We start from the raw sequence: 25,433 nt of genomic DNA, 5'->3' as shown, positions 1-25,433 counted from the left end.
ATCCATATTAGGAAGTTGTCAGTTCACACAATGCCGTAATCCTGAACTTTTGATACCTCTCTTGCCTCCTTGTGCACCTGACCCTGCCTGGACACAGCTGGACTACAGGTGTCATGGCTCAGTACAGCCTGAGAGTGTCAGTCCCCAGCTGGTGCCCCCCACATAGAGAAAGGGAGAGTAGAATGAGTCTGTCAGGGTGGCTCAGTGGGCCGACCAGCACAGACTGCTGGCTCCATGTCCTTAAACCCGGTCTTGGGGGGACCCACAAAGTCATCGCTATTGTAAAAGCCAGACGGCGTACTTTCCAGCGGCGCTGAATCTCTATTTTTACGATTCTGCAATGTGATAAACTGTCCCTTGTATGGCGAGCCAAACCTAAAACACCACTGGCTTGTTTACTGGTTGGGATCATGGAGGCCCACTACTTTGATCAGCCTAACAAATGGGAGAGTTAGTCTGTCATTCCGTGCTATGGGTTTTCACTTCGCCGGAGGGAGACTTCTTACTCTCTGTGGTGGTACAACCCCCCCCCCCCCCCCCCCAATGTAATCACAGCACTGTGAAACAAGACAAGGCCTATCCCATCTATGAGCACTGCAATCTCTTGAGCACTGCAATCTCTTCCGATTTTAATTATAGTAAAACCATCATGGGCGGAAGGACAAGTCCCTGCTGTTGCCCAAATCCTTTCACTTAGATTGTACAGACTGACATCACAACTGTTTTGTTCCTTTTGGACAGTACTATGTGGCATGCAGGACGGTTGTTGCCTTTCTCTGCTATCCTCCCTTAGTTTACAGAGGACTTGTTTATAGGGAATGATGATCAAAGCTTGTAGTCTTGTCATGTCACTAGACGTTCCTGGTGGGTACATTTTAGACTGGATTAAAAGCCTGCTGTCTAAAACAGATTTGCCCTCCGTGCACATGGTTCACTAGACAGGGAATCAATGCAAATGTGAATCAAAAGTGTGTTAATAAGCTGATGAAATATAGATCATCTGAGATCCTGCTGTAATGTCAAGGTGAATGTGTATCCATTAGGCTCATTAGTTACATTATCACCATCGAGGATCTCTGACCCGATGTCTTGGGTGACCGCTAGTATGGATTTATATCTGGGTTTTAGTCTTGCATGTGAAATATGTAGACTACTCCACTCAGACTAGATAACATCTGCAGTTGCTCTGCGGCAGTGTACGACCATGCGAAGCCCGCAACCCACCACCACTCTTAAATATTGAATGACCGTTGTGGTCTCTTGGCCCCGACTGAAGGTTTTTGTGCCGCTTCCGCTTGACCAAGCTCTCACAAATGAACCACTCTTCAAATGGACTAGAGGTATTACTGTGTGGTCACCTGCAGCGGTCGGCTGCTCTGCAACCCGCAGTCCACTACATGGGTGAACGCGCCTGGTCAGAACGCTATTCCTGCACAGCGGGAGCCCCCATGGGTGAACGCTCACAGTCAAAGTGAACTCTGGAGTCCTACCAGGAGGCACACGGGGGAAGGTGCGGCCCACCTGCCCACATAAATAATAGACTACCCACAATCCTCTACTCAGTCCTCAACACTGCTCTGCGTTCTCCTACTGCGGGCATGTTCTATAACGAGGCCAGAAATGTTTTTGTATCCTATCTATGATGCCTAAACAACAAGGGACACGTCATTTCATCCTCAGTCATCACCACAGCAGCTCAACCTACATACCAGACCTCCCCAACGTCTTTCTGTCAAGGGTGATGTCTTCCCATTTCATGACCCCCTGAATACTTCAACCGAGCCAATAACAATGACCAACATTCTTATTCATTATGCTTAACATTTAGAGCCAGTTTATCCTCAAGCCACATCTGAGTGAATCCAGTCTACATAAACAGCACCAGCCATAGCAGACTGGACAGACAAGGACAATTTTGCCAATTATATCCACAAACACTTATGACATACTCAGGGTCTCTGCTGGTGATGTCATCATAGTGGAAAGTAGGCTAAAACCATGACTAATAAATATTACTACAACCTGATGGATTTATAATTCATTGTGATGAGAGCATTTGGTTTTCAATAAACAGGCCCGAGCTCATCGTAAGAGCATGGGTTTGATTGTCAACCCAATGATTTATATGGCAACAGACAGTACTGTATCAGCCACTGTCCTCAAATGCTTTAAGCGATACTTCTGGGACTCATTATTACTGATCTATGACAGCCATTATATAGTTTAAGTTTAGATTACATTTCCACCGCCACGTATTAATGTTATGACGTCAAAATCTTAACTCGTCCCACAAGGATGACCTCCGATCCCATCAGGTCAAAGGTTAATGGGTAGTAGAATAAACATCCACAGACCTGCCTGCCACCATCTCTCTTTGTAAGCCTATTTCATTATAAATTAGACCCATGTTAAATTGTGCAATCCCATGTATCTTAGGTAGAAAATGATGGAGAAAGCACTTGAAGTGAGTCTTGTTGTTTTCTTTCGAGAGTGCAGGTGCGGTACACCAACGGCTATTGTGACATTTAGATAGAAGGCTGTAATGCTTGCCCAGGCATGACTCATGTGTTTCCTGGTGGGGTCATGATGACCAGACAGACACTGGATCCCATGGTATGCACCAGAGGCAATGCTCACCTCACTGTGGATCAGTTGGGTGGCGGGGTCATGTGACGCACGCCTGCCGCGTTTCCCCCCAAAACACTGGACTTAGTTAGGGCTTCCACCCACGGGAGGAAACATGAAAGTCTCCAATTCCTCCACTGAGAAAACAATACAGAGTTAATGATAATAATAACAGTTATTTCACCCGGGCCACCTCACCCCACACCCCTCTGAACACTTTGTTCCCCTTGTGGAATGTTCCAGAGGGAGAATATGGATAGAATCAGACTGTACCAAGAGCATTGACTTTAGGGGGGATTCCAGATCCACATTGAGCAGGGCTACAATAAAACATTCTGTAAACAGGAATCATTAAGTGAGAGTCAACACCTTTTGCTCCAGGAAAAACAGAAGCAGGAGCCCGCAGGCTTGTAAACTGAACACTCCTTTCCCTCAAGGATAAGAAAAATATTAAATAAAACCCTTTCCAAGAAGGTCTTTAAATCTCTCCACTGCCTGTTATTCTGGAGGGATGTAGGTAAGAGTGGTTTGGAGTGAAGCATGGTTTTAATTAGTTCTTCACCCCTGGTGGCACGCCTGGCTTCCCTGATCTCTGGCAGAGCTGCTGTTGAACATCTTTAGCCTGATGAGCTGAAGGCTTGAGCTAACCCAATATCTCCCTGAGCCCAATGCGACACTATCTCCTAAGCTGTAAAGGTTTTGAGATGTGGATCTTCTCCTTTTTCCAGAGGTTCCCTTTATTAAACACACATTGGCTTGTTGGAGTTTGACAAGGGCCTTCGTATTAGATTTGAGTCTGGTGGAAACAAAGCATATTTTGTGTGTGTGTGGTGTGTGTTCTTCATTCCGCACTGTGAGAATGCTCATGCCTAAAATTATACATGATACACCAACCGACAAATGTATGCTTTTTTTAACAATATGGCTTCAGTTGATTTCTCTACATGTGATTGGGGCGTAGGATATGAGGATGCTTATAGAGATATGTCAAGATCAATAGAGTGAAGAGGCGTGGGAAACGGTACTTATTCATGTAAACAACTCTAGCTTTATTCCATACGGCAACAGCACTAAACACACATCCATGATCAAAAAGAGAGGGGGAGGGGAGGCACTGGAAAACGGCTTTCATTCAGGATAAAAGGGCCTCGACCTCAAAAGCAATGTGCAATACTATTGAATAGAATAATGAAAAGTGACTTTAGCCTGGAGGCCTGAAGGAGAGCACAGCCAGCCTGTTTGTTGATTAGAGAGAGAAGACAAAGGAAGAAGGATCAACTTGCTCTCAACTCCTCCACTCCTGCCCTCTGTCAATAGTGATGAATATGCATGAGTTTGGCATAGACAGTGAAGGCCTTTGATGGTTTGGATGGAGAGCTCTCCGTCTCTGGACGCTTAGAGACAGAGGATGTTTACTTCTTCCTTCTAGCTTTAGGACAATAAGGGCTTTTACAGTAGCAAGTCGGTCAGAGAGACAACCAAGTAAATGGTTTTTCCACAGATCTCTTTTGCTCACCATGATAGTCCAGTGTTCATAAAGTGGCTGGAAAGTTGTGCTGTGTGGAATCTATTGCATGTGTTGCAAAACAGATGCAATCACTTTTTATGCACTTGTTGTTTAGTCAGTGTTAACTGACTTGGTATAGTCCTGCTGTAAACGATAACAGATTCCTCATTATTTCCCACCATATCCCACAGACCTGCAGGCCTCCCAGACGGTGGAGTACTACAGTCTGTCAGACAAGGCCATGGACTACAGGATCCTGTTGATGGATGAGGACCAGGACAGGATGTATGTAGGCTGTAAGGACCATGTCCTGTCTATGGACATCAACAACATCACCCATGGGACACTCAAGGTGAGTTCCTCTGATCAGTCCGTTAAACTGCTAAGAGGATTTTCCTTGCAACATCAGGGAAATGTTTAGTTGATCATTGCTTGTTGTGATAGTATTGTAAGTAGAGAATGGATATAGCAGGATACTGACTTCATCTGCCTTACAGAATTATAGTATGATGGTGTGTTGACTCATAACTCCCTGTCTGTTGCCTACATTACTTCCATTACTTTCCATCCTATTTATCAAGGAGACAAAATTATGTTGATCACATTTAGCTTTCCTTGCATGTGGCAGATCATGGCTGAATACATGATGCTAGTTATTTATACAAGAACAGTAATGGTGGTAATTCAATTATAATATAGTACATTTTATATGCTAGATCACACCCATTTCATGGAGCAAAATATATGACATATATTAGTGGTGCTTGATGCAGTTCTGTGATTCTGTAACAGAAGTTCCCTGCTAATTGTATCTCTGTGTGCAGTGAGGGAGCCATCCTGTCTGTAATTGACAGGCGTGAAGAGAAGAACAGATGGGAATGCATTTAGTTTACCCCAGAGAGAGCTGTAGCACATCCATTTGCAAAGTAATTGCCTGATACGTTCCCAGCATTAGACCCTTCAAGCTCCTCACGTGTTTGGAAATAAAGCATTTACTGTAGACAAGTTATCATCATGATTGGGAAGTTCACTAAAGTGTAGAGCATCCCTATTAGGAAGTCACTATGGTGTAGAGCATCCCTATTAGGAAGTCACTACAGTGTAGAGCATCCCTATTAGGAAGTCACTACAGTGTAGAGCATCCCTATTAGGAAGTCACTAGAGTGTAGAGCATCCCTATTAGGAAGTCACTACAGTGTAGAGCATCTCTATTAGGAAGTCACTACGGTGTAGAGCATTCCTATTAGGAAGTCACTACAGTGTAGAGCATCCCTACTAGGAAGTCACTACAGTGTAGAGCATCCCTATTAGGAAGTCAGTACAGTGTAGAGCATCCCTATTAGGAAGTCACTACAGTGTAGAGCATCCCTATTAGGAAGTCACTACGGTGTAGAGCATCCCTATTAGGAAGTCACTATGGTGTAGAGCATCCCTATTAGGAAGTCACTACAGTGTAGAGCATCCCTATTAGGAAGTCACTACTGTGTAGAGCATCCCTATTAGGAAGTCACTACAGTGTAGAGCATCCCTATTAGGAAGTCACTACAGTGTAGAGCATCCCTATTAGGAAGTCACTACAGTGTAGAGCATCCCTATTAGGAAGTCACTACAGTGTAGAGCATCCCTATTAGGAAGTCACTACAGTGAAGAGCATCCCTATTAGGAAGTCACTACAGTAAGTGAAGTTTGTCCGTTTGCTTCAGAATCTGTTTATTTCTGTTCAATATGTTCTCCTCTTCCTTCCTTCCGCTCCCACAAACTGTCCATTGTTTCTGGGTTTTAAAAAATTCCCAGGTTTCCTAGAAGACCAGGATGTGCAATGGTCCCTAATGAAGCTGTTTTCTGTGTTTTTCACCAGGTGTTTTGGCCTGCATCTGTTAGCAAGATTGAGGAATGCCAAATGGCTGGCAAGGACCCCACGGTAAGAACACCAACACTCAATATGTAGCACTAACCTGCTAACTAAATCCACTGAAAGTAATGTGTGATGCTAACCGCTAACTAGATGAATGAACACACTATACTGAGGATGTCTCTGGTCCTTTTCCATTAGCATGTATTAGCATGTTAGCATCCTGGGTTCCAAACACGTGGGGCTGCAGATGTTGAGGAGAGTCATTGACTCCTCCTGGCATTCCTTATGTTAGTCGATAGAAGAATGAGGCGTAGGAGTGTTCAAATCCACCCAGAGAAAACAAACGAGCATAAAAGCAATACGTTAACCACTGTGACTGACAACAGATCTCATAACCTGGCCTGAACCCTTACTGCACTGCTTCTCTGTATTAGCATATACAACATTGGCAATCTCAAAACAGCAGCTGGTGATTCAGTTTTCTGAAACTAATTAGGCTGTTTTGCATGTTAGGACAAAAGTTCTGTTTTTGTTCCATTGTTTTTATTGGACTGTGTTGGCCTGTTTCTATTTGGACTGTGACTTCAAAGGCATGCATGTGGGGTACTGTTTCGAAGCTAGTAGTCGTAGTTAGTAACAACAGCCACCATGGCAGAGAGCTGTGGTCTTGTACAGTACTACAGTGTTGTTTCCAGTCAGTGGAGGGTGGTTAGTGCTGCCTATAGTCACTGCCTATAGTCACGGCTCCAGCTCTGTGGACAGCCTCGCACAAATATTTGTGTGGAGAAGACTCGTGGTCGGCTTACCTCCCTCCTCCTCCTCTACTCTGCCATCCCTCTCTTTCGCAGCCCTGCCTGGTCTCTCTCTTTTGCATTCTCGGCCTCTCCGCTCTCTCTCGCTTTACTCTTACTGTCTCGCTCTACCCCTCACTCACTCTTTCTTTCTCTCGCTCTGTTTAAAGTCTGTTTTTATAATGCAGTTTCTCCCGGACATTTTATTTGTCTTCCTGAATCGCAGCCCTTGTCAGTTTGTTATGGTTACCCTCCTGATGTGTATATATTCAATTCCTCCTTTACGATAGAATCTGGGGTCACCGGGCCTCCAGACTACGACCACACATTGTTAAGCGCTGGAGGATGGCATTTGGGGAGAAATGTTCCTTTATTGTATGTATAAAAGGGTGAGATTGATTAAATCCATGTTTAAAAGTTCCCTCACTGTGTGATCCTCCCTTAAAGGCCATCAGCCTGGTTTTAAATCCCCTACTACAGTTGCTCTGGCTTGTCTCTAAAGGGGGCCTGTGACTGGATAGTTAACACAAGCAAGCTCTGGGACATGATATTAGTTAATATGTAAATCTGCTATTGGATTTGAGCAGACAGTGGGGGGCGTAGAGTTGATGGAGGGTGTCGTCTGAAGGGTGTTTATCTGCTAGGAGGAGAGGGAATGAAAGTGAAAAAGCGAGAGAGGGAATGAAGGGTGTGTGATGTTGGACGTATCATTGTTTTTCTCGGTAGAGTTGGTGTGCGGAGTGTGAGCGGACGCAGCTGCCCCGTTTCCGTGGCGATGGCCAAGTTCCTAATGGCTCCCTGGGTGCTCCTCTCCTCCGCTGGCTCGCTCCGCGGTCTGAGTTTTTATTATGCACAAAGCCCAGTGCTCCAGCCACTCCCACCTTGTGCTGAAGAGGGGAAGATCTCGATTGGAATCTGTAATCAGATCACAGGGCTGTATTTACTCAGCACTGGAGACGGGGCTTTGACAAAATATCAATTTCACTGTTGACACGCTTTTTTCCACTCTACCAGTGCCAGGGAGAAAACTGGAAATAGCTATGATGATTGTACTTCATGACAGTATATACAGTTGAAGTCGGATGTTTACATACACTAAGGTTGGAGTCATTAAAACTTGTTTTTCAACCACTCCACAAATTTCATGTTAACAAACTATAGTTTTTGCAAGTCGGTTAGGACATCTACTTGGTGCATGACACAAGTAATTTTTCCAATAATTGTTTATAGACAGATTATTTCACATAATTCACTGTATCACAATTCCAGTGGGTCAGAAGTTTGCATACAGTAAGTTGACTGCCTTTAAATAGCTTGGAAAATTCCAGAAAATTATGTCATGGCTTTAGAAGCTTCTGATAGGTTCATTGACATAATTAGAGTCAATTGGAGGTGTACCTGTGGATGTATTTCAAGGCCTACCTTCAAACTCAGTGCCTCTTTCTTGACATCATGGGAAAAACTAAATAAATCAGACAAGACCTATAAAAAAAATATAATCGAATTGTAGACCTCTGGTCTGGTTCATCCTTGGGAGCAATTTCAAAATGCCTGAAGGATCCACATTCATCTGTACAAACAATAGTACGCAAGTATAAACACCCTGGGACCACGCAGCTGTCATACCGCTCAGGAAGGAGAAGCATTCTGTCTCCTAGAGATGAAGCTACTTTGGTGAGAAAAGTGCAAATCAATCCCAGAACAACAGCAAAGGACCTTGTGAAGATGCTGGAGGAAACGGGTACAAGTATCTATATCCACAGTAAAACGAGTCCTATATCGACATAAACTGAAAGACCGCTCAGCAAGGAAGAAGCCACTGCTCCAAAACCGCCATAAAAAAGCCAGACTACGGTTTGCAACTGCACATGGGGACAAAGATCGTACTTTTTGGAGAAATGTCCTCTGGTCGGATGAAACAAAAATATAACTGTTTGGCCACAATGACCATTGTTATGTTTGCAGGAAAAAGGGAGAGGCTTGCAAGCCGATGAACACCATCCCAACCGTGAAACACTGGGGTGGCAGCATCATGTTGTGGGGGTGCTTTGCTGCAGGAGGGACCGGTGCACAAAATAGATGGCTTCATGAGGCAGGAAAATTATGTGGATATATTGAAGCAACATCTCAATACATCAGTCAGGAAGTTAAAGCTTGGTCGCAAAATGGGTCTTCCAAATGGACAACGAACCCAAGCATACTTCCAAAGTTGGACAACAATGTCAAGGTATTGGAGTGGCCATCACAAAGCCCTGACCTCAATCCTACTGAAAATTTGTGGGCAGAACTGAAAAAGCGTGTACGAGCAAGGAGGCCTCCAAACCTGACTCAGTTACACCAGGTCTGTCAGGAGGAATGGGCCAAAATCCACCCAACTTATTGTGGAAAGCTTGTGGAAGACTACCTGAAACGTTTGACCCAAGTTAAACAATTTAAAGGCAATGCTGCCAAATATTAACTGAGTGTATGTAAACTTCTGACCCACTGGGAATGTGATGAAAGAAATAAAAGCTGAAATAAATCATTCTCCCTTCTATTATTCTGACTACACATTCTTAAAATAAAGTGGTGATCCTAACTGACTTAAGACAGGGAATTCTTGCTCTGATTATATGTCAGGAATTGTGAAAACTGATTTTAAATGTATTTGGCTAAGGGGTATGTAAACGTCCGACTTCAGCTGTAAGTAGCAAGTGAGGAAAGTTGGAGTAACATTGGTAGCTAACCAACTGTGTAATTGTTTTTTATGAAGCATAGTCCCTGACCAATCACAACTTGGCCACCGTTAACTTTTATGACCTCCTCAACAATTGCAGTCTGGAAGGATTTTGCTGTTGATAGATTGATTGATTGATGTGTGGATACTTTGGTTATTTCATACATGTACTAACTAATTGCCTCCCCATCTCTCTGCAGCATGGATGTGGGAACTTCATCCGGGTGGTCCAGCCGTTCAACAGAACCCATCTGTTCATCTGTGGGAGTGGTGCCTACAGTCCTGTCTGTGCCTTCATCAACAGGGGCAGGAGACCAGAAGTTAGTATGCTCCTTGACCTATAGTCAGACCATGACAGCTATGCTATACTTGACCTACATTAGTCTCCACCACCATATTATCATACAAATGGAAATTCCTGTGGCTATGTGATGTGGATTTTGCTGAAACGAAAGCTTTGTAGGTTTACGGCTGGGCGTCTGCTTCTGAAACCAAACTATGGGATTTTTTATGTTTCATCTGTGGCAAGAGGAAGTCTGTCTTAATCCAAGACATCCTCAGGAAAGCAGCCATTTGAGTTTAGTCATGTGTGTCAGTCTCTCTGAGACCAAGAAGAGAAGGATGGAGGAGCTGTCTGACCCGGTCTCTGGCGACCCGGTCTCTGGCCACCCGGCCCTGGAAACGAGACTGAGAAACCCCTCCAGGAGAAAAGCGCTCACTGAACTCACACATAGTTACAGCAGTCTGCAGCGCCTGCCAAATGCTAATCGGCACAGAGTTCGAAACCAGGCTCTTTCTGCAGTATGGCGTCTTCTGTCATTTAGGATTTAGTTTGAAAAGCTGCTTTGCTCTGTTTTTCCCATCAGCCAATGCTAGGATGGGTCAGTATCGTTTCTCAGACTGGGTTTGCTAACAGTAACAAGCTGCTAGTGTGGGACTTTGACGCATAACTCCCTGGGCTCTTTGACCCCTAAACTTGTGTCACATTGTTGTATGGGAGCTTAGTGAGGAGGATTTCAGTGTCACAGACAGGTCACCTTTTGTGTGAGGGTGTCGCCTGTGTCGCCTGTGATGAATGGCCACGGTTCACCGCCAGAGCCATGGGGAATCTTCACGCAGTGGAGAGCAGTCACGCTTTTTTGGAGAACGTCCCTGGGCTGACGACACCACCTTCCCCTTCATTCCCCCAGTCAGAACTGTTGAAGTGTGGGTAGGACCAAATCGGGGGGATGGGACGGGGGGATTTTACGCTGACCGCCAAGATTGTAAATTCAGATGATCCATTTCACTGTGAGGGGTGGCAGAGGGCCAGATCTGAGATGGAACCACAGCATCTCAGCCCATCAGAGGACATGTTCTTTTAATGTCCCGTACAACGTAGAATTCTGCCCAATTCCCATTCTAAAATCTGTTATTTACATTTTCTTTTCCTGTAGGAGCAAGTGTTCCACATTGACTCCAGGGCGGAATCTGGGAAGGGAAGGTGCTCCTTCAGTCCTAGAGTCAACACTGTCTCCGTCATGCTTAGTAAGTTCTCTGTCCCTCTATTGGCTCTATTTATGTCTCTGTAGCACGTGTCATCCAAAAACACAAACCGCTATACTTCAACACCCTATGGTTAACCCCACTCCCCATCCCCCTTATCAGTAGGTCGGGCCGCACACCCTCGTCACTCTGTGTCGTCCTATGGTCTCTGATTGATTGCCGGGTGTCAAGTTGCTGACGAAATAGCCAGAGTCACCGTGTCGCACGCACAGCTCGCCTTTCTGACACCCGAGCCCCGTGGGGTCAGCAGCCCTACCCATCATCAGCCCCTCAAGCCCAGGCCGTCCGGTCACAAGGCGAGGGTTGGCAGAGAGGAGGGGTAGTGGTGGCAGACAGAAGGCCTCTGAGTCAGACTAGTGGACAATCTGGCCTGTGTCTGGGCTAGATAAAAAGGCTCTATCTCCATACTGAACCCCTCATATGAGCCTTTGCTGTCTGTGGGATGTTGACACCACTGCTCCCCTCAGAGCAGCCAACCACATACAAACACTCACACTTGGACCTGAGCCATACCGCCAGAGTACAGGCTGCTGCATGCTGGGCTGGGGCTGATGGAATGATGAAGTGGCAGAGTAATGGAATGATGAAATGCACAGCGGGTGTGGGGAGAGGAAAGAAAGAGAGAGAGTGCAGGCTCACAGCCAGGGTCATTAGCAGAGTACAGGGAGATCAAACACTATGGCTGTTGGCTCCATTACTGTTTACTGTCACCATTCCCTGTCCACAGTGATGTACTGTCTCTGTAAATAAAGGCTGTCATTGTAAATAAGAATTTGTTCTTAACTGACTTGCCTAGTTAAATAAAGATGAAATATTATTAGATAGTTGTGTTTACTCCATCACCATTGCATTGACCATTTAATATGAACCCAGAATGTCCGTCGACACAGGCACATCTTTGTTCCGTTGGCCGTTAATAGTCAGTGATTGATCTTGTGTTGCCAAGTCTTCAGGGGCTTGGGAGGGGGGGGGGGTCTGTTCTGACCATCACTGACCATCTCGAATCCCATCGTACCTTCTCCGCTGTGCAATCTGGTTTCCGAGCCGGTCACGGGTGTACCTCAGCCACGCTCAACGTACTAAACGATATCATAACCGCCATCGATAAAAGACAGTACTGTGCAGCCGTCTTCATAGACCTTGCCAAGGCTTTCGACTCTGTCAATCACCGTATTCTTATCGGCAGACTCAGTAGCCTCGGTTTTTCGGATGACTGCCTTGCCTGGTTCACCAATTACTTTGCAGACAGAGTTCAGTGTGTCAAATCGGAGGGCATGCTGTCCGGTCCTCTGGCAGTCTCTATGGGGGTGCCACAGGGTTCAATTCTCGGGCTGACTCTTTTCTCTGTATATATCAATGATGTTTCTCATGCTGCGGGCGATTCCCTGATCCACCTCTACGCAGACGACACCATTCTATATACTTCCGGCCCGTCCTTGGACACTGTGCTATCTAATCTCCAAACGAGCTTCAATGCCATACAGCACTCCTTCCGTGGCCTCCAACTGCTCTTAAACGCTAGTAAAACCAAATGCATGCTTTTCAACCGTTCGCTGCCTGCACCCGCACGCCTGACCAGCATCACCACCCTGGATGGTTCCGACCTTGAATATGTGGACATCTATAAGTACCTAGGTGTCTGGCTAGACTCTAAACTCTCCTTCCAGACCCGTATCAAACATCTCCAATCGAAAATCAAATCAAGAGTCGGCTTTCTATTCCGCAACAAAGCCTCCTTCACTCACGCCGCCAAACTTACCCTAGTAAAACTGACTATCCTACCGATCCTCGACTTCGGCGATGTCATCTACAAAATTGCTTCCAACACTCTACTCAGCAAACTGGATGCAGTTTATCACAGTGCCATCCGTTTTGTCACTAAAGCACCTTATACCACCCACCACTGCGACTTGTATGCTCTAGTCGGCTGGCCCTCGCTACATATTCGTCGCCAGACCCACTGGCTCCAGGTCATCTACAAGTCCATGCTAGGTAAAGCTCCGCCTTATCTCAGTTCACTGGTTACGATGGCAACACCCATCCGTAGCACGCGCTCCAGCAGGTGTATCTCACTGATCATCCCTAAAGCCAACACCTCATTTGGCCGCCTTTCGTTCCAGTTCTCTGCTGCCTGTGACTGGAACGAATTGCAAAAATCGCTGAAGTTGGAGACTTTTATCTCCCTCACCAACTTCAAACATCTGCTATCTGAGCAGCTAACCGATCGCTGCAGCTGTACATAGTCCATTGGTAAATAGCCCACCCATTTTCACCTACCTCATCCCCATACTGTTTTTATTTATTTATTTTTCTGCTCTTTTGCACAACAATATCTCTACCTGTACATAACCATCTGATCATTTATCACTCCAGTGTTAATCTGCATAATTGTAATTATTTGCCTACCTTCTCATGCCTTTTGCACACAATGTATATATAGACTCCCCTTTTTTCTACTGTGTTATTGACTTGTTAATTGTTTACTCCATGTGTAACTCTGTGTTGTCTGTTCACACTGCTATGCCTTATCTTGGCCAGGTCGCAGTTGCAAATGAGAACTTGTTCTCAACTAGCCTACCTGGTTAAATAAAGGTGAAATAAATAAATAAAATAAAAATAAGATAGTAAGATGGTTAAGCTATGAGGCAGGGTTGTGTTCATTAGGGCACACTATATGGCAACACTTTTTGTAAAGGAAGTACAAGTTCCGGTAGTACCTCCCTGTTGCACTCTGTTTTCTTCCATGTTGTGCCTTAATGAACACAGCCCTGTATGTGTCTCTGTATTCCAGACCAGGAGCTGTTCTCAGGCATGTACATAGACTTCATGGGGACGGACGCTGCCATCTTCAGGAGCCTCACCAGGAGGAACGCAGTGAGGACAGACCAGCACAACTCCAAGTGGCTGAGTGGTGAGCACGTACAGCAGAAACATATGATGCACATGTGATGTGCACCAGAAGTCTCCAACTGTGACCCTGAAAAGCTAGAGGTTGGGCAGGCTTTTATTCCATCCCTGCACTAACACATCTGGAGTTGGAGATCCACATTTAGTACATCAAAAGTACTTCAACTTGTTTGACACTGGAGACAGTGGACAGAACGTTATACTATAACCTTTGACCCTGTTTATTTGTTTTCCATAGAACCCATCTTCATAGATGCCCAGTTAATCCCAGACGGATCGGATCCCAACGATGCTAAACTGTATTTCTTCCTCCGAGAGAGACTGACGGACAACAGTGGGAATACCAAGAACATCCACACCATGGTCGCTAGAGTGTGTCCTGTAAGTGTGTGTGTGTGCGTGTGTGTGTGCGTGTGTGTGTGTGTGTGTGTGTGTGTGTGTGTGCATTGCATATGTTTGCATGCTTGAGACATTAACATGCATCTCTTTCAACGTCTACAGAATGACATAGGTGGCCAGCGTAGCCTGGTGAACAAGTGGACCACGTTCCTGAAGGCCCGGATGGTGTGTTCAGTTCTGGAGGAGGACGGCACCGAGACACACTTTGACGAGCTCGGTGAGGAATACGCCAACACCTACCTACTGTGTTTACCAAGGCCTGGAACATTCTGTTCCAACCCAAACCACTTCTCCTGTTTACCTACAACTCAACATCTCCCTGGCCAGTCTTAACAAATACCAATGGATCTCAGATTCTCAGGTGTTTCAGATTATAAGGGTCTTTACATCTGTTTCTTGACCTTCTCAGTATTGAAAGAATTCAGGGTTGCACTTTAGTTGGCTAGTCCACCTGTCGATGCTCTACAGACTATCTACAGACTATTAGAAACATGTAAACTATCTACTAACCCTAGCTCTAACCCCAACCTAACCCTTACCCTAACCTTTATTCTAAACCTAAACCTAACAGATCGTTTGTTGATAATATGACAATCCCGACTATCCAAACAGATTGACCCAATTCATCCCTTAGTATTGTTTTAGTCCTCTGTGAGTCTATGGAGGTCTGTCAAAACAGATATTCATTCAATTAATCTCCACTTCAGACTCTTCCGTTCCAGGAGTATTAAATGATAAGGTGCATGATGAACGCTGACTCCATAACACAACGTTGTGTTTTCCCTTCTAGAGAGTGTGTTTTCTCTGGAAACCGATCACCCCAAGAGCCTCCTGGTGTTCGGCGTCTTCACATCCACAAGGTAAGGCCAATGGTAATATTGCTCGACTGGCATGGCAGCACCGGATATCACCAGGAATGAAGCAGACATGACAGGAGCTCCTGGATAGAGACCCCCAGTATCACCTTTCACTGGACATGCCAGTCAGCATAGCATTTAAACATTTTTTTTAATGTAACCTTTATTTAACTAGGCAAGTCAGTTAAGAACAAATTCTTATTTACAATGACGGCCTACACCAGCCAAACCCGGGCGATGCTGGGCCAATTGTGCGCCGCCCTATGGGACTCCCAATCATGGCCAGATGTGGTGCAGCCTGGGTTCAAACCAGGTACTGCAGTGAGACCTCTTGCACTGAGATGCAGTGTCTTAGACCGCTGAGCCACTTGGGAGCAAACTATAGGGACCTGCATGTAGTACCAGAGGAGGAGCTATAGGAGGATGGGCTCATGGTAATGGAATAAATGGAACGGAGTCATACATGTGATTTCCATATGTTTGATACAGTTCCATTCACTCCATTCCAGACATTACAATGAGCCCATCCTCCTATAGCTCCTCCCACCAGCCTCCCCTGGCACTACAGTATTTGGCTCATTGACTTAACTTTGCCATACCGTTCTCATTACATCGATCACTTTTCCTTATGTACTAGTAATGCATTTAGTGAGCTCTGCTTCCTTTCGCAATGTTGACAGCAAGTTCATTATGCATGAGTATCACCATGTAGTACTCCTGATGTTTCCTGAGATCTACTGTTACTGTATGTGGTAACTCAGACACTATATGTGTTCAATTACATTATTTATTCTTAAGGTCTTTTGCAGGATGGCTATGCGTGTCTGTTACGTGTACTTACTGGGTTGTATTCACTAGGAACTGAACAGAAGCAAATGCGCAGAAACGGGAAGGGAACTATCAATAAGAAACACGTTTTCTTTTTTACATTGCAAAACATTTTGCTTTGGTGTGCACTAATGAATACAACCCTGGTTTCTTAAATCATCAAGGGTAATTGGGCAGTCTCTAGATCCGTGACCCTTCCATAAATCCTAAGGCAACGCTTGTATCTTTTGACCCTGCCCATAGGGCTCTGTAGTGCACTATATAGGCAGGAGTGTGCCATTTGAGACTCATCCTCTCTCTATAGCCAACACAAACATTCTGTCGTCTCCAGGCAAAGTTGCCATTCGTATCTCTCGCTCTCCATAGACCACACAGTCTGTAGTCTATATGCAACATTGTCATTCTTATCTCTCTCTCTCTCTCTACAGTCTAGTCTCCAGGCAATGTTGTCATTCCTATATCTCTCTCTCTAGCCAACACAGTCCAGTCTCCAGGCAACATTGTCATTCCTATCTCTCTAGCCAACACAAACAGTCTGTAGTCTCCAGGCAACATTGTCATTCCTATCTCTCTAGCCAACACAAACAGTCTGTAGTCTCCAGGCAGCATTGTCATGCCTATCTCTCTCTCCTGCTCTCTAGCCAACTGTTGCGTATGCCTCTTAGAGAGGGAACGCAACACCCTGTTACAACTCAATTCCCCATGGAGTGAAAGAGGTATGGGACTGTAGGTGTGAGTAAGGATGACAAAGGCAGAGAATTTACCGTTTACTGGGAATTTATTCCTTCACACGGTAAATTTGGGGAAAAGGGGCTGAACGGGACCAAAGCAAAGAAAGTAAAATGTCAAAGCCCCCTCTCCTATCTTACCTGCCTACCCACTACTTATCTGACTTAGCACCAGCTGGTGCGCTTACCAAAATACAGGGGGTGGTCCGCCCAGGTCTTACCTAGTGTGTATAGACAGTAAATACTACGGGTTATGTATGCCCGCAGGCCTCTTGCCTAAGCACTCCCTGGGTGCCTTCCCCTTCCCCCCTGGGAACAAATTAAACAGAATAATATAAACGTAAGTAATCCATTTCAAGAGTCAAAAACACTGGATCCTATTGGCACACACATACCTCAGATCAGCGGTTACAAAAATACCTAACAAAAACCTGTCTCTGAGCAACAACCAACACAGGACATCACCATCGTCGCTCTTAACAACAACCAACACAGGACACACTAATAATTTCTCTTCTGCGAAACAGAACACTGGCTTATATAGCTGGAGAAGGAGTCTAATGGCATACAGCTGTATCCTCTGGCGAGAGGGCGGGGTCAGCTCCAATTAGCAATGGAGGCGACCAATCAGCTGCTTGGGGGAATTTCCGGAAGCCATCCTGAAACACACACATACAAACAAAACCAGAACACATAAACTGGGGAACGTAAAACCAACACAAACAGTCTGTAGTCTCTATGCAATGTTGTCATTCATATCTCTCTCGCTCTCTCTAGCCAACACAGTCTGTAGTCTCTATGCAATGGTGTCATTCATATCTCTCTCTCTCTCTCTATGGCCAACACAGTCTGTAGTATCTATGCAATGTTGTCATTCATATCTCTCTCTCAACAGCCAACACAGTCTGTAGTCTCTATGCAATGTTGTCATTCATATCTCTCTCTCTCTCTCTCTCTCTCTTTTTCTCTATAGCCAACACAGTCTATAGTCTCTATGCAATGTTGTCATTCATATATCTCTCTCTAGCCAACACAGTCTGAAGTCTCTATGCAATGTTTCATTCATATCTATCTCTCTCTCTCTCTAGCAACACAGTCTGTAGACTCTATTCAACGTTGTCATTCACATCTCTCTCTCTCTCTCTCTCTCTAGCCAACACAGTCTGTAGTCTCTATGCAATGTTGTCACTCATATCTCTCTCTCTCTCTCTCTAGCCAACACAGTCTGTAGTCTCTATGCAATGTTGTCATTCATATCTCTCTCACTCTCTATAGCCAACACAGTCTATAGTCTCTATGCAATGTTGTCATTAATATATCTCTCTCTCTAGCCAACACAGTCTGAAGTCTCTATGCAATGTTTCATTCATATCTCTCTCTCTCTCTCTCTCTCTCTAGCCAACACAGTCTGTAGTCTCTATGCAATGTTGTCACTCATATCTCTCTCTCTCTCTAGCAACACAGTCTGTAGACTCTATTCAACGTTGTCATTCATCTCTCTCGCTCTCTCTCTCTCTCTCTAGCCAACACAGTCTGTAGTCTCTATGCAATGTTGTCACTCATATCTCTCTCTCTCTCTCTCTCTCTCTCTCTCTAGCCAACACAGTCTGTAGTCTCTATGCAATGTTGTCATTCATATCTCTCTCTCTAGCCAACACAGTCGGTAGTCTCTATGCAATGTTGTCATTCATCGCGCTCTCTCTCTCTCTCTCTCTCTCTAGCCAACACAGTCTGTAGTCTCTATGCAATGTTGTCATTCATGTCTCTCTCTCTCTCTAGCCAACACAGTCTGTAGTCTCTATGCAATGTTGTCATTCTTATCTCTCTCTAGCCAACACAGTCTGTAGTCTCTATGCAATGTTGTCATTCATATCTCTCTCTCTAGCCAACACAGTCTATAGTCTCTATGCAATGTTGTCATTCATATCTCTCTCTCTAGCCAACACAGTCTGTAGTCTCTATGCAATGTTGTCATTCATATCTCTCTCTCTAGCCAACACAGTCTGTAGTCTCTATGCAATGTTGTCATTCATATCTCTCTCTCGCCAACAGTCTGTAGTCTCTATGCAATCTTGTCATTCATATCTCTCTCTCTCTAGCCAACACAGTCTGTAGTCTCTATGCAATGTTGTCATTCATATCTCTCTCTCTCTCTATAGCCAACACAGTCTGTAGTCTCCAGGTCTGCAGGCAACTTTGTCATTCCTATCAGCATAATGTGTTTCTTCCTCTTGCTCCTTCAGGCTTTCTCCTCTGTTTCGCTCGCTGAACAAAGGCTCTCTCTGTATTACTGATGGTCATGTGGACATCACACTGACCGCCAGAATGTGTGTGTGTCGTTTCCCACAGCTCAGTGTTTAAGGGCTCGGCCGTGTGTGTCTACAACATGGCAGACATCTTGACAGTCTTCAACGGGCCGTTCGCTCACAGGGATGGGCCGAACTTTCAGTGGGTGGCGTACCAGGGACGGATCCCCTACCCCCGGCCTGGAACAGTGAGTTTAGGATCTTATATCTGTATTGAACTCAAAATAAGACAAGAGCTCCAATGCAAACATACAGTCCCTTGTTGTTCTCCTACACAGTATGTACTGTGTATCTACTGTGTCTATCAATGTGGTTGAGGAAACCATGTCAGAGAAACACTATGCAATGAGGATGAGGACAGCAGAGTTCAGGGTCAGGGGTAGGCTTTTCCTTTATGTACCTTTGTCACAGAGCTGAGTAGTAGGGATGTATTCACCTCTATAACAAATCTCTCTCTCTCTTGCTCTTGCTCTCTCCTTCCCCCCTTGCCTCCCTCCCTCCAGTGTCCAGGCGGAGCCTTCACCCCTCACATTCAGAGCACCAAGGAGTTCCCTGACGACGTGGTGACGTTTGTCAGGAACCACCCGGTCATGTTCAATTCTATCTACCCCGTGGGCAGGAGGCCCCTGGTGGTCAGAACGCAAGCTGACTACAAGTACACCTCCATCGCTGTGGACCAGGTGACCGCCGCAGACGGGCACTACCAGGTCCTCTTCCTGGGCACAGGTTTGTACTGAACGATACATCCTTATTGATCTGTTAGAGACAACTAGCACCCAGCCCCACCACACAACATACACACACCACAGGCTGGGAGCAGCACAGGGCCTGTACATCGCCTACATCAGCACCTAAGTAGCTGTTCAGGATGCCTGTTCAGGATGCCCTCAGACTAACATTCTCATATTCCTCGTCTCGCCACTTGTGTTCAATAACCATCAGAGTTACACTTTAAAGAGCTCTGACTAACGCGGTGGGTTACATGAGTGGGATGCTTCGTAAAGAGTGTGACATCGTCCATGATGGAGCATCCATGTTGGCTACGGATGCTAACAGATCTCCAGGCCCCGGCATGACGGCCTAAATGACCTGTTCTCTCTGTCACCAGGGGATGGCGCCACCACAATGCCCTCATTATACATAACCCACTTATTTCCATTATATTCTATATTGTAATAATCTATCTCTGCTCTCTCATGCCATAACACAGGCATTTCATAGGCAAATTATTACAGAGGGGATATGAACTCAAGATAAGTAGTCTGTCTCGCTCTTCAGTGAATAGAACAATAACGGCACTATAATGAGCTGCAACAGAGACAAACAGACGTTTAGGAGGGCGATGCAGCCCACTGGGTGGAGGAAGCGGAGGAAGAGGAAGAGGAAAGGTCTGAGCAACACAGAGGGGAGTGTGGAGCTGGCTGTACGTCTTGCATCCCAGGGAGCCTCTCTCCTTTCTCTCACTCACAGCTGTTTATGTTTATCAGTCTTCCAATCCTCCAAGATTCCTGAACACATGCCAGTAATGTCAGACTGCAGGGCGGAGAGGTGGAGGCTTTGTTTCAGGGATGTGGAGAGTTTTTTTCAGGGATTTCCAGGAGATCTTGCTGTAACTCTCCTCTCTCCTCCCTCTGCTCGCGAACTGTCTCCATTCTCTGACATGTATTTGGAACCGATAGATGCACACACACACTACATGTTCATGTTTTTAAATATATTTCAATTGTAAAGTATTTTGTCTAAAAAATCTAATCAAAATGCGTGTGTGTGTGTGTGTGTGTGTGTGTGTGTGTGTGTGTGTGTGTGTGTGTGTGTGTGTGTGTGTGTGTGTGTGTGTGTGTGTGTGTGTGTGTGTGTGTGTGTGTGTGTGTGTGTGTGTGTGTGTGTGTGTGTGTGTGTGTGTGTGTGTGTGTGTGTGTGTGTGTGTGTGTGTGTGTGAGTGTCCTCAGACAAAGGGACAGTGCAAAAGGTCATCGCTCTCCCCACAAACCGCTCCCTGGACCAGGATCTGATACTAGAAGAGCTGGAAGTGTTTAAGGTTTGAATTCTCTCTCTCAAACAAGGACAGACAGACATCAAAGGCAGACAGAATAGGAGCTCTTGGCTTCTTCACAAGGGGTTGCAGACTGTACTCCTAAGGGAGGGGCATTCAGGAGAGTGATGACCCGGCCACTAGACCACCACACAAGACTGATGGGAAGCATACTGACATTAGAGGGCGATGCCAGTCACCCATACCAACCCTCACACGCTCTGTTTTATCTCAGCCTGATAAACAAAGCAAGTCATCCATGTGATCAAGGCCCAACCAAGCTAATCTCTCTCTGCACCTGGACTACACCGGTCTCCCAGTCTCCCACTAGTGTGGTTTGTTGTGTCATGGAGACCTCACATTGTGTTCCTACTAGTGCCGCGCGGTGGAAGGTTACATGGTACTCAATAGGATGCAAGATAACCTGAGTGTGTGATGAACGAGTGAGAGCGTTGATTAAAAGATCCCTCCACAGAATGCAAAGGACCAAATTCATTTCCTAAGATGCACGGTGTGCAACCAGGACTAGCTCAAACACACCTACAGTCTTATGTAATATGATAAGATAAGAAAGTTATTATGGTCCGTTACTTTTATGACATAGGGTCACAACATTTGTTACATAATATTATTGACATTGTGGCATGTTTCTCTCTTCCCAGAACCAAGCTCCAGTGACAAACTTGAGAATATCTTCCAAAAAAGTAAGTATTTGCAAGCAGTGCTTAATGTATCTCAATATTGTTTCAAAATGCTTCTGATTAGCTCATTGCTATCGCCTAGTGCAATAGTTTATTTTCTGCATTAAAATTGTGACTCAGCCGGAAAGCCAGATAATAAGCCATAATTGTCCGTGAGCTTAACTTAGTTAAGTCACGCTTCCACTTATTAAAACAAACAGTGTGGTTAACATTTGAACTGTTTTGCCTTGCAGCAACAGCTGTACGTAAGTTCAGAGCACGGCGTGTCCCAAGTGTCTCTGCACCGTTGCCATGCCTACGGCTCAGCCTGCGCCGACTGCTGCCTGGCCAGAGACCCCTACTGTGCCTGGGACGGCCTGAGCTGCTCCCGCTTCTACCCCACTGGCAAGAGGTACGGTACTACAGACTCTGGGTCAACAGAACAATACCAGTTGTGAGAAAGGAGCGCTCTGAAGCAAACCGAGCGGCGCAATTAACATTTTACAGTGTTATTCCACTCTATGGTGCAGTCTGCTTTTACCCGTAAAACATTGGTGCTGAGGACCCAGGTTGTTAAGGGTTACAGTATAGGGCAACACTTCACATAGCTTAGGTGTTATTCATGGGATATGAGTCATTATACAGCTCTTAGTTGTTTGTTTGGTTTTCCCCAAAATACCAAAAGGTTTGAGCTAACGATACACTGATGTTACTGTAATTACTTAGCTAGGTTATTCCACTGGTATAAGGCAATGTATTAGGCTGGTTATACAATGTATCTGCAGGTCATAATGATAACATACACTATAGAAAACATCCATGACCGACTGACCTGGTGACCTGGTGACCTGGTGAATCCAGGTGAAAGCTATGATCCATTATTGATGTCACAAATCCACTTCAATCAGTGTAGATGAAGGGGAGGAGACAGGTTCAAGAAGGATATTTAAGCCTTGAGGCAATTGAGACGTGGATTGTGTATGTGTATGAATGTGCAAGACAACATAATTAAGTGCCTTTGAACGGGGTATGGTAGTAAGTGTCAGGAGCACCGGTTTGTGTCAAAAGCGTCAAGACAAATGGGGTTTTCACGCTCAACAGTTTCCTGTGTGTATAAATAATTGTCAAGCCTGCTCCCACTCTCCCTCTCTGGCGCTCGAGGGCGCCAGGCTGCCCAGCACTACACACTCCTTTCCCTCATCGCCTGCATCAGTGATTCATTGGACTCACCTGGACTCAATCATCTGCTTTAATTTCATCCCCTATATCTGTCTGTTCCCAGGTTGTTCCCTGCTTCAGCATTATTGTCGTCATGTCGTTTTGTTCCCCCTTTTCTGACGCTGTTCCTGTCCTGCTCCTCGTCTGTGCTTGATTAAACGTTCACTCTCCGTACCTGCTTCTCATCATCAGCGTTGGTTCTTACAAGAATGGTCCACCACCCAAAGAACATCCAGCTCATCCAGCTCAATATTAGGAAGGCGTTCATAATGTTTGGTATACACCATGTATTATTGAATTGATCCAACCATAGCCATAACACAGCTGTAGCTGTGAGTGATACTGTTCTACTTTGAACAGTCCCCCCTCTGGTTTCCCTCCTCACCGGCTGCTCAGCTGCCATTGCAGTCAACCGCAGTTCAAGTTTAGCTTGGTTAGGGAACAGAGGCTCTGCCCCTTTACTCCTCAGAAAACCTGCTGGAAATGTGCCTGCTGTTTAAGCTCTCTCTCCCTGTAGCTGTTGGATGGGAAGCGACTGAACCATACAGTGGAATAACATTGTCAAATGTTCCTCACACCGCTGTGTCTTGCTCAGTGGTCCTTCCTCACTGTTGATATTATGGGATTTTAGAGATTTTCATAATGGGCTGGATGGAGGGTTGGTATAACCGTGTTTCTAAGCTACTGGGCTTTGTGAAATGTATGTATTCTCCAGCTAGTTTGTGTAGGTAATTAAACTAGATATACAATATATTTGACAGGATTCAACGTTTATGCCTTTTCACAGTACATAACATATATACGGGACTGTATTGTGGCATTGGAAATATTTCTGGATGGTTATGGTTTCTACACAGAAGGAGCAGAAGACAGGACATCATCCATGGCAACCCACTGACTCAGTGCAGAGGATTCAACCTGAAAGGTATGACAACATCCAGCCAACGTGTGCCCAATGCCTGAGAAACCCACAGCTCTGTTGAATTGGCCAACAGAGGGCATTGGTATGCTAATCTATTTATCTGATTTCCTCGACTCATTTGTTATGTGGCTAGTCTATCCCAGCTGTACTCATTTTACTCTAAAAGGGTCTAACATAGATTCTGTTGGTTTATGGGTCATTTGAGTTCAGGCCCTTTCGTGGTTCAGTTGCAGGTGCATAGTGTTTTACTGTATTGTCCCCTTGAGACTGTGTGTGTGTGTGTGTGTGTGTGTGTGTGTGTGTGTGTGTGTGTGTGTGTGTGTGTGTGTGTGTGTGTGTGTGTGTGTGTGTGTGTGTGTGTGTGTGTGTGTGTGTGTGTGTGTGTGTGTGTGTGTGTGAGTAAGCAAACAGACTATACAGAGATGATTCACTCAATCAGCTGTCGGCAAGCAGTCTAACAAGAGGAGGCGCTACGGTCCCCATAGTGCTACATTCCAGTATAAGTCTGTGTAAATGAACATATGTCATGGGACTAAACCATATGGTCATCGGTGCTAATTACCCTGTCATCCATCCAGCATGGGGATGAGCTAGTTGGCTGGGACACAAACATCAGATGACAATGCTGTCAGTTAAAGACCAGGTCAACCAAGCTTGTTCTACTATACAGATATGAAGTGCATCTCAGTGTTGGATGCAATCTGACAAACAAGCATACTTGGGGGATAATCTTAACTTCAAATTTCTTTAGTACATTGAAGCCAATGGGAGACTACGTGAAAATTAGACTTCAGTGGAAGTTAGGATTCACCCCCTAGTGACTGGGAGGGTTTGGTTGTACTGCAGGTGTCACTAACCCTCAGGTCAACTTTTGACCCTAACTCTTGGGACCTACTGTATGGTTTATGTCTCAGTGAGTTGATGTGTGTGAAACGCTCTTCTTTCAGCGTACAGGAACGCGGTGGAGATGACCCAGTATGGAGTGAAGAACAACACCACCTTCCTAGAGTGTCTTCCTAAGTCCCCTCAGGCCTCCGTCCGCTGGCTCATCCACAGAGACAATGACAGGAGGAAAGAGGTCAGACAACAACTTCCCGTGTCAAAGTTAATTGAGAAGCTGTGTTGAACCACAGAAATGGAATGATTCATTCTATGGGTTCAACGTCAGAGCTGGCTCAATTGGCTCAATTCCGACTCCAGTTTCTTGGAAATCAATGACTTTTTAAGCAAATATGGAATCCCATGACGTGAAGGAGGCTTGAGGGGGTATCGTTTTTCCTCAGTCAGTAACACACGGGACAGACTGAGTACATTATCAAACACGTCGTTACAATCGAATGATTGTGTCGAATAATTGTGTCGAATGCCTTGATCTAGTTGGAACTAGAACAAAGCATTTGAACACAATCCTTCGATTCGTAATATCAGACCACTATCATGTCATGCCTCGGGGATGACGTTGTAAAGTATTTATTGGCTGTGTAACAAGATAATCAGTGATAGTGATATACTGTAGA

At 45.3% G+C, this 25,433-nt stretch overlaps 1 protein-coding gene across 2 annotated transcripts in view; it reads left to right on the top strand.

Moving 5' to 3' along the window:
- The window catches only part of LOC139392507 (semaphorin-3C-like), a 45,442-nt gene that overhangs the window by 16,780 nt on the left and 3,229 nt on the right, over window positions 1–25,433 (top strand). For both annotated transcript variants that reach the window (XM_071140518.1, XM_071140519.1), the window contains exons 3-17: window positions 4,324–4,484; window positions 5,991–6,053; window positions 9,695–9,814; window positions 10,931–11,021; window positions 13,831–13,950; window positions 14,185–14,327; window positions 14,448–14,562; window positions 15,136–15,205; window positions 19,108–19,252; window positions 19,568–19,790; window positions 21,014–21,102; window positions 21,759–21,800; window positions 22,031–22,188; window positions 23,852–23,919; window positions 24,864–24,994. In XM_071140518.1, coding sequence (XP_070996619.1) covers window positions 4,324–4,484; window positions 5,991–6,053; window positions 9,695–9,814; window positions 10,931–11,021; window positions 13,831–13,950; window positions 14,185–14,327; window positions 14,448–14,562; window positions 15,136–15,205; window positions 19,108–19,252; window positions 19,568–19,790; window positions 21,014–21,102; window positions 21,759–21,800; window positions 22,031–22,188; window positions 23,852–23,919; window positions 24,864–24,994 — 1,739 coding nt within the window. The remainder of the gene's footprint in view (window positions 1–4,323; window positions 4,485–5,990; window positions 6,054–9,694; window positions 9,815–10,930; window positions 11,022–13,830; window positions 13,951–14,184; window positions 14,328–14,447; window positions 14,563–15,135; window positions 15,206–19,107; window positions 19,253–19,567; window positions 19,791–21,013; window positions 21,103–21,758; window positions 21,801–22,030; window positions 22,189–23,851; window positions 23,920–24,863; window positions 24,995–25,433) is intronic.

Source organism: Oncorhynchus clarkii, chromosome 33, assembly GCF_045791955.1.
Source record: "Oncorhynchus clarkii lewisi isolate Uvic-CL-2024 chromosome 33, UVic_Ocla_1.0, whole genome shotgun sequence".
Classification (NCBI taxonomy): domain Eukaryota; kingdom Metazoa; phylum Chordata; class Actinopteri; order Salmoniformes; family Salmonidae; genus Oncorhynchus; species Oncorhynchus clarkii.
This window is presented reverse-complemented; position numbering and strand designations above follow the sequence as displayed.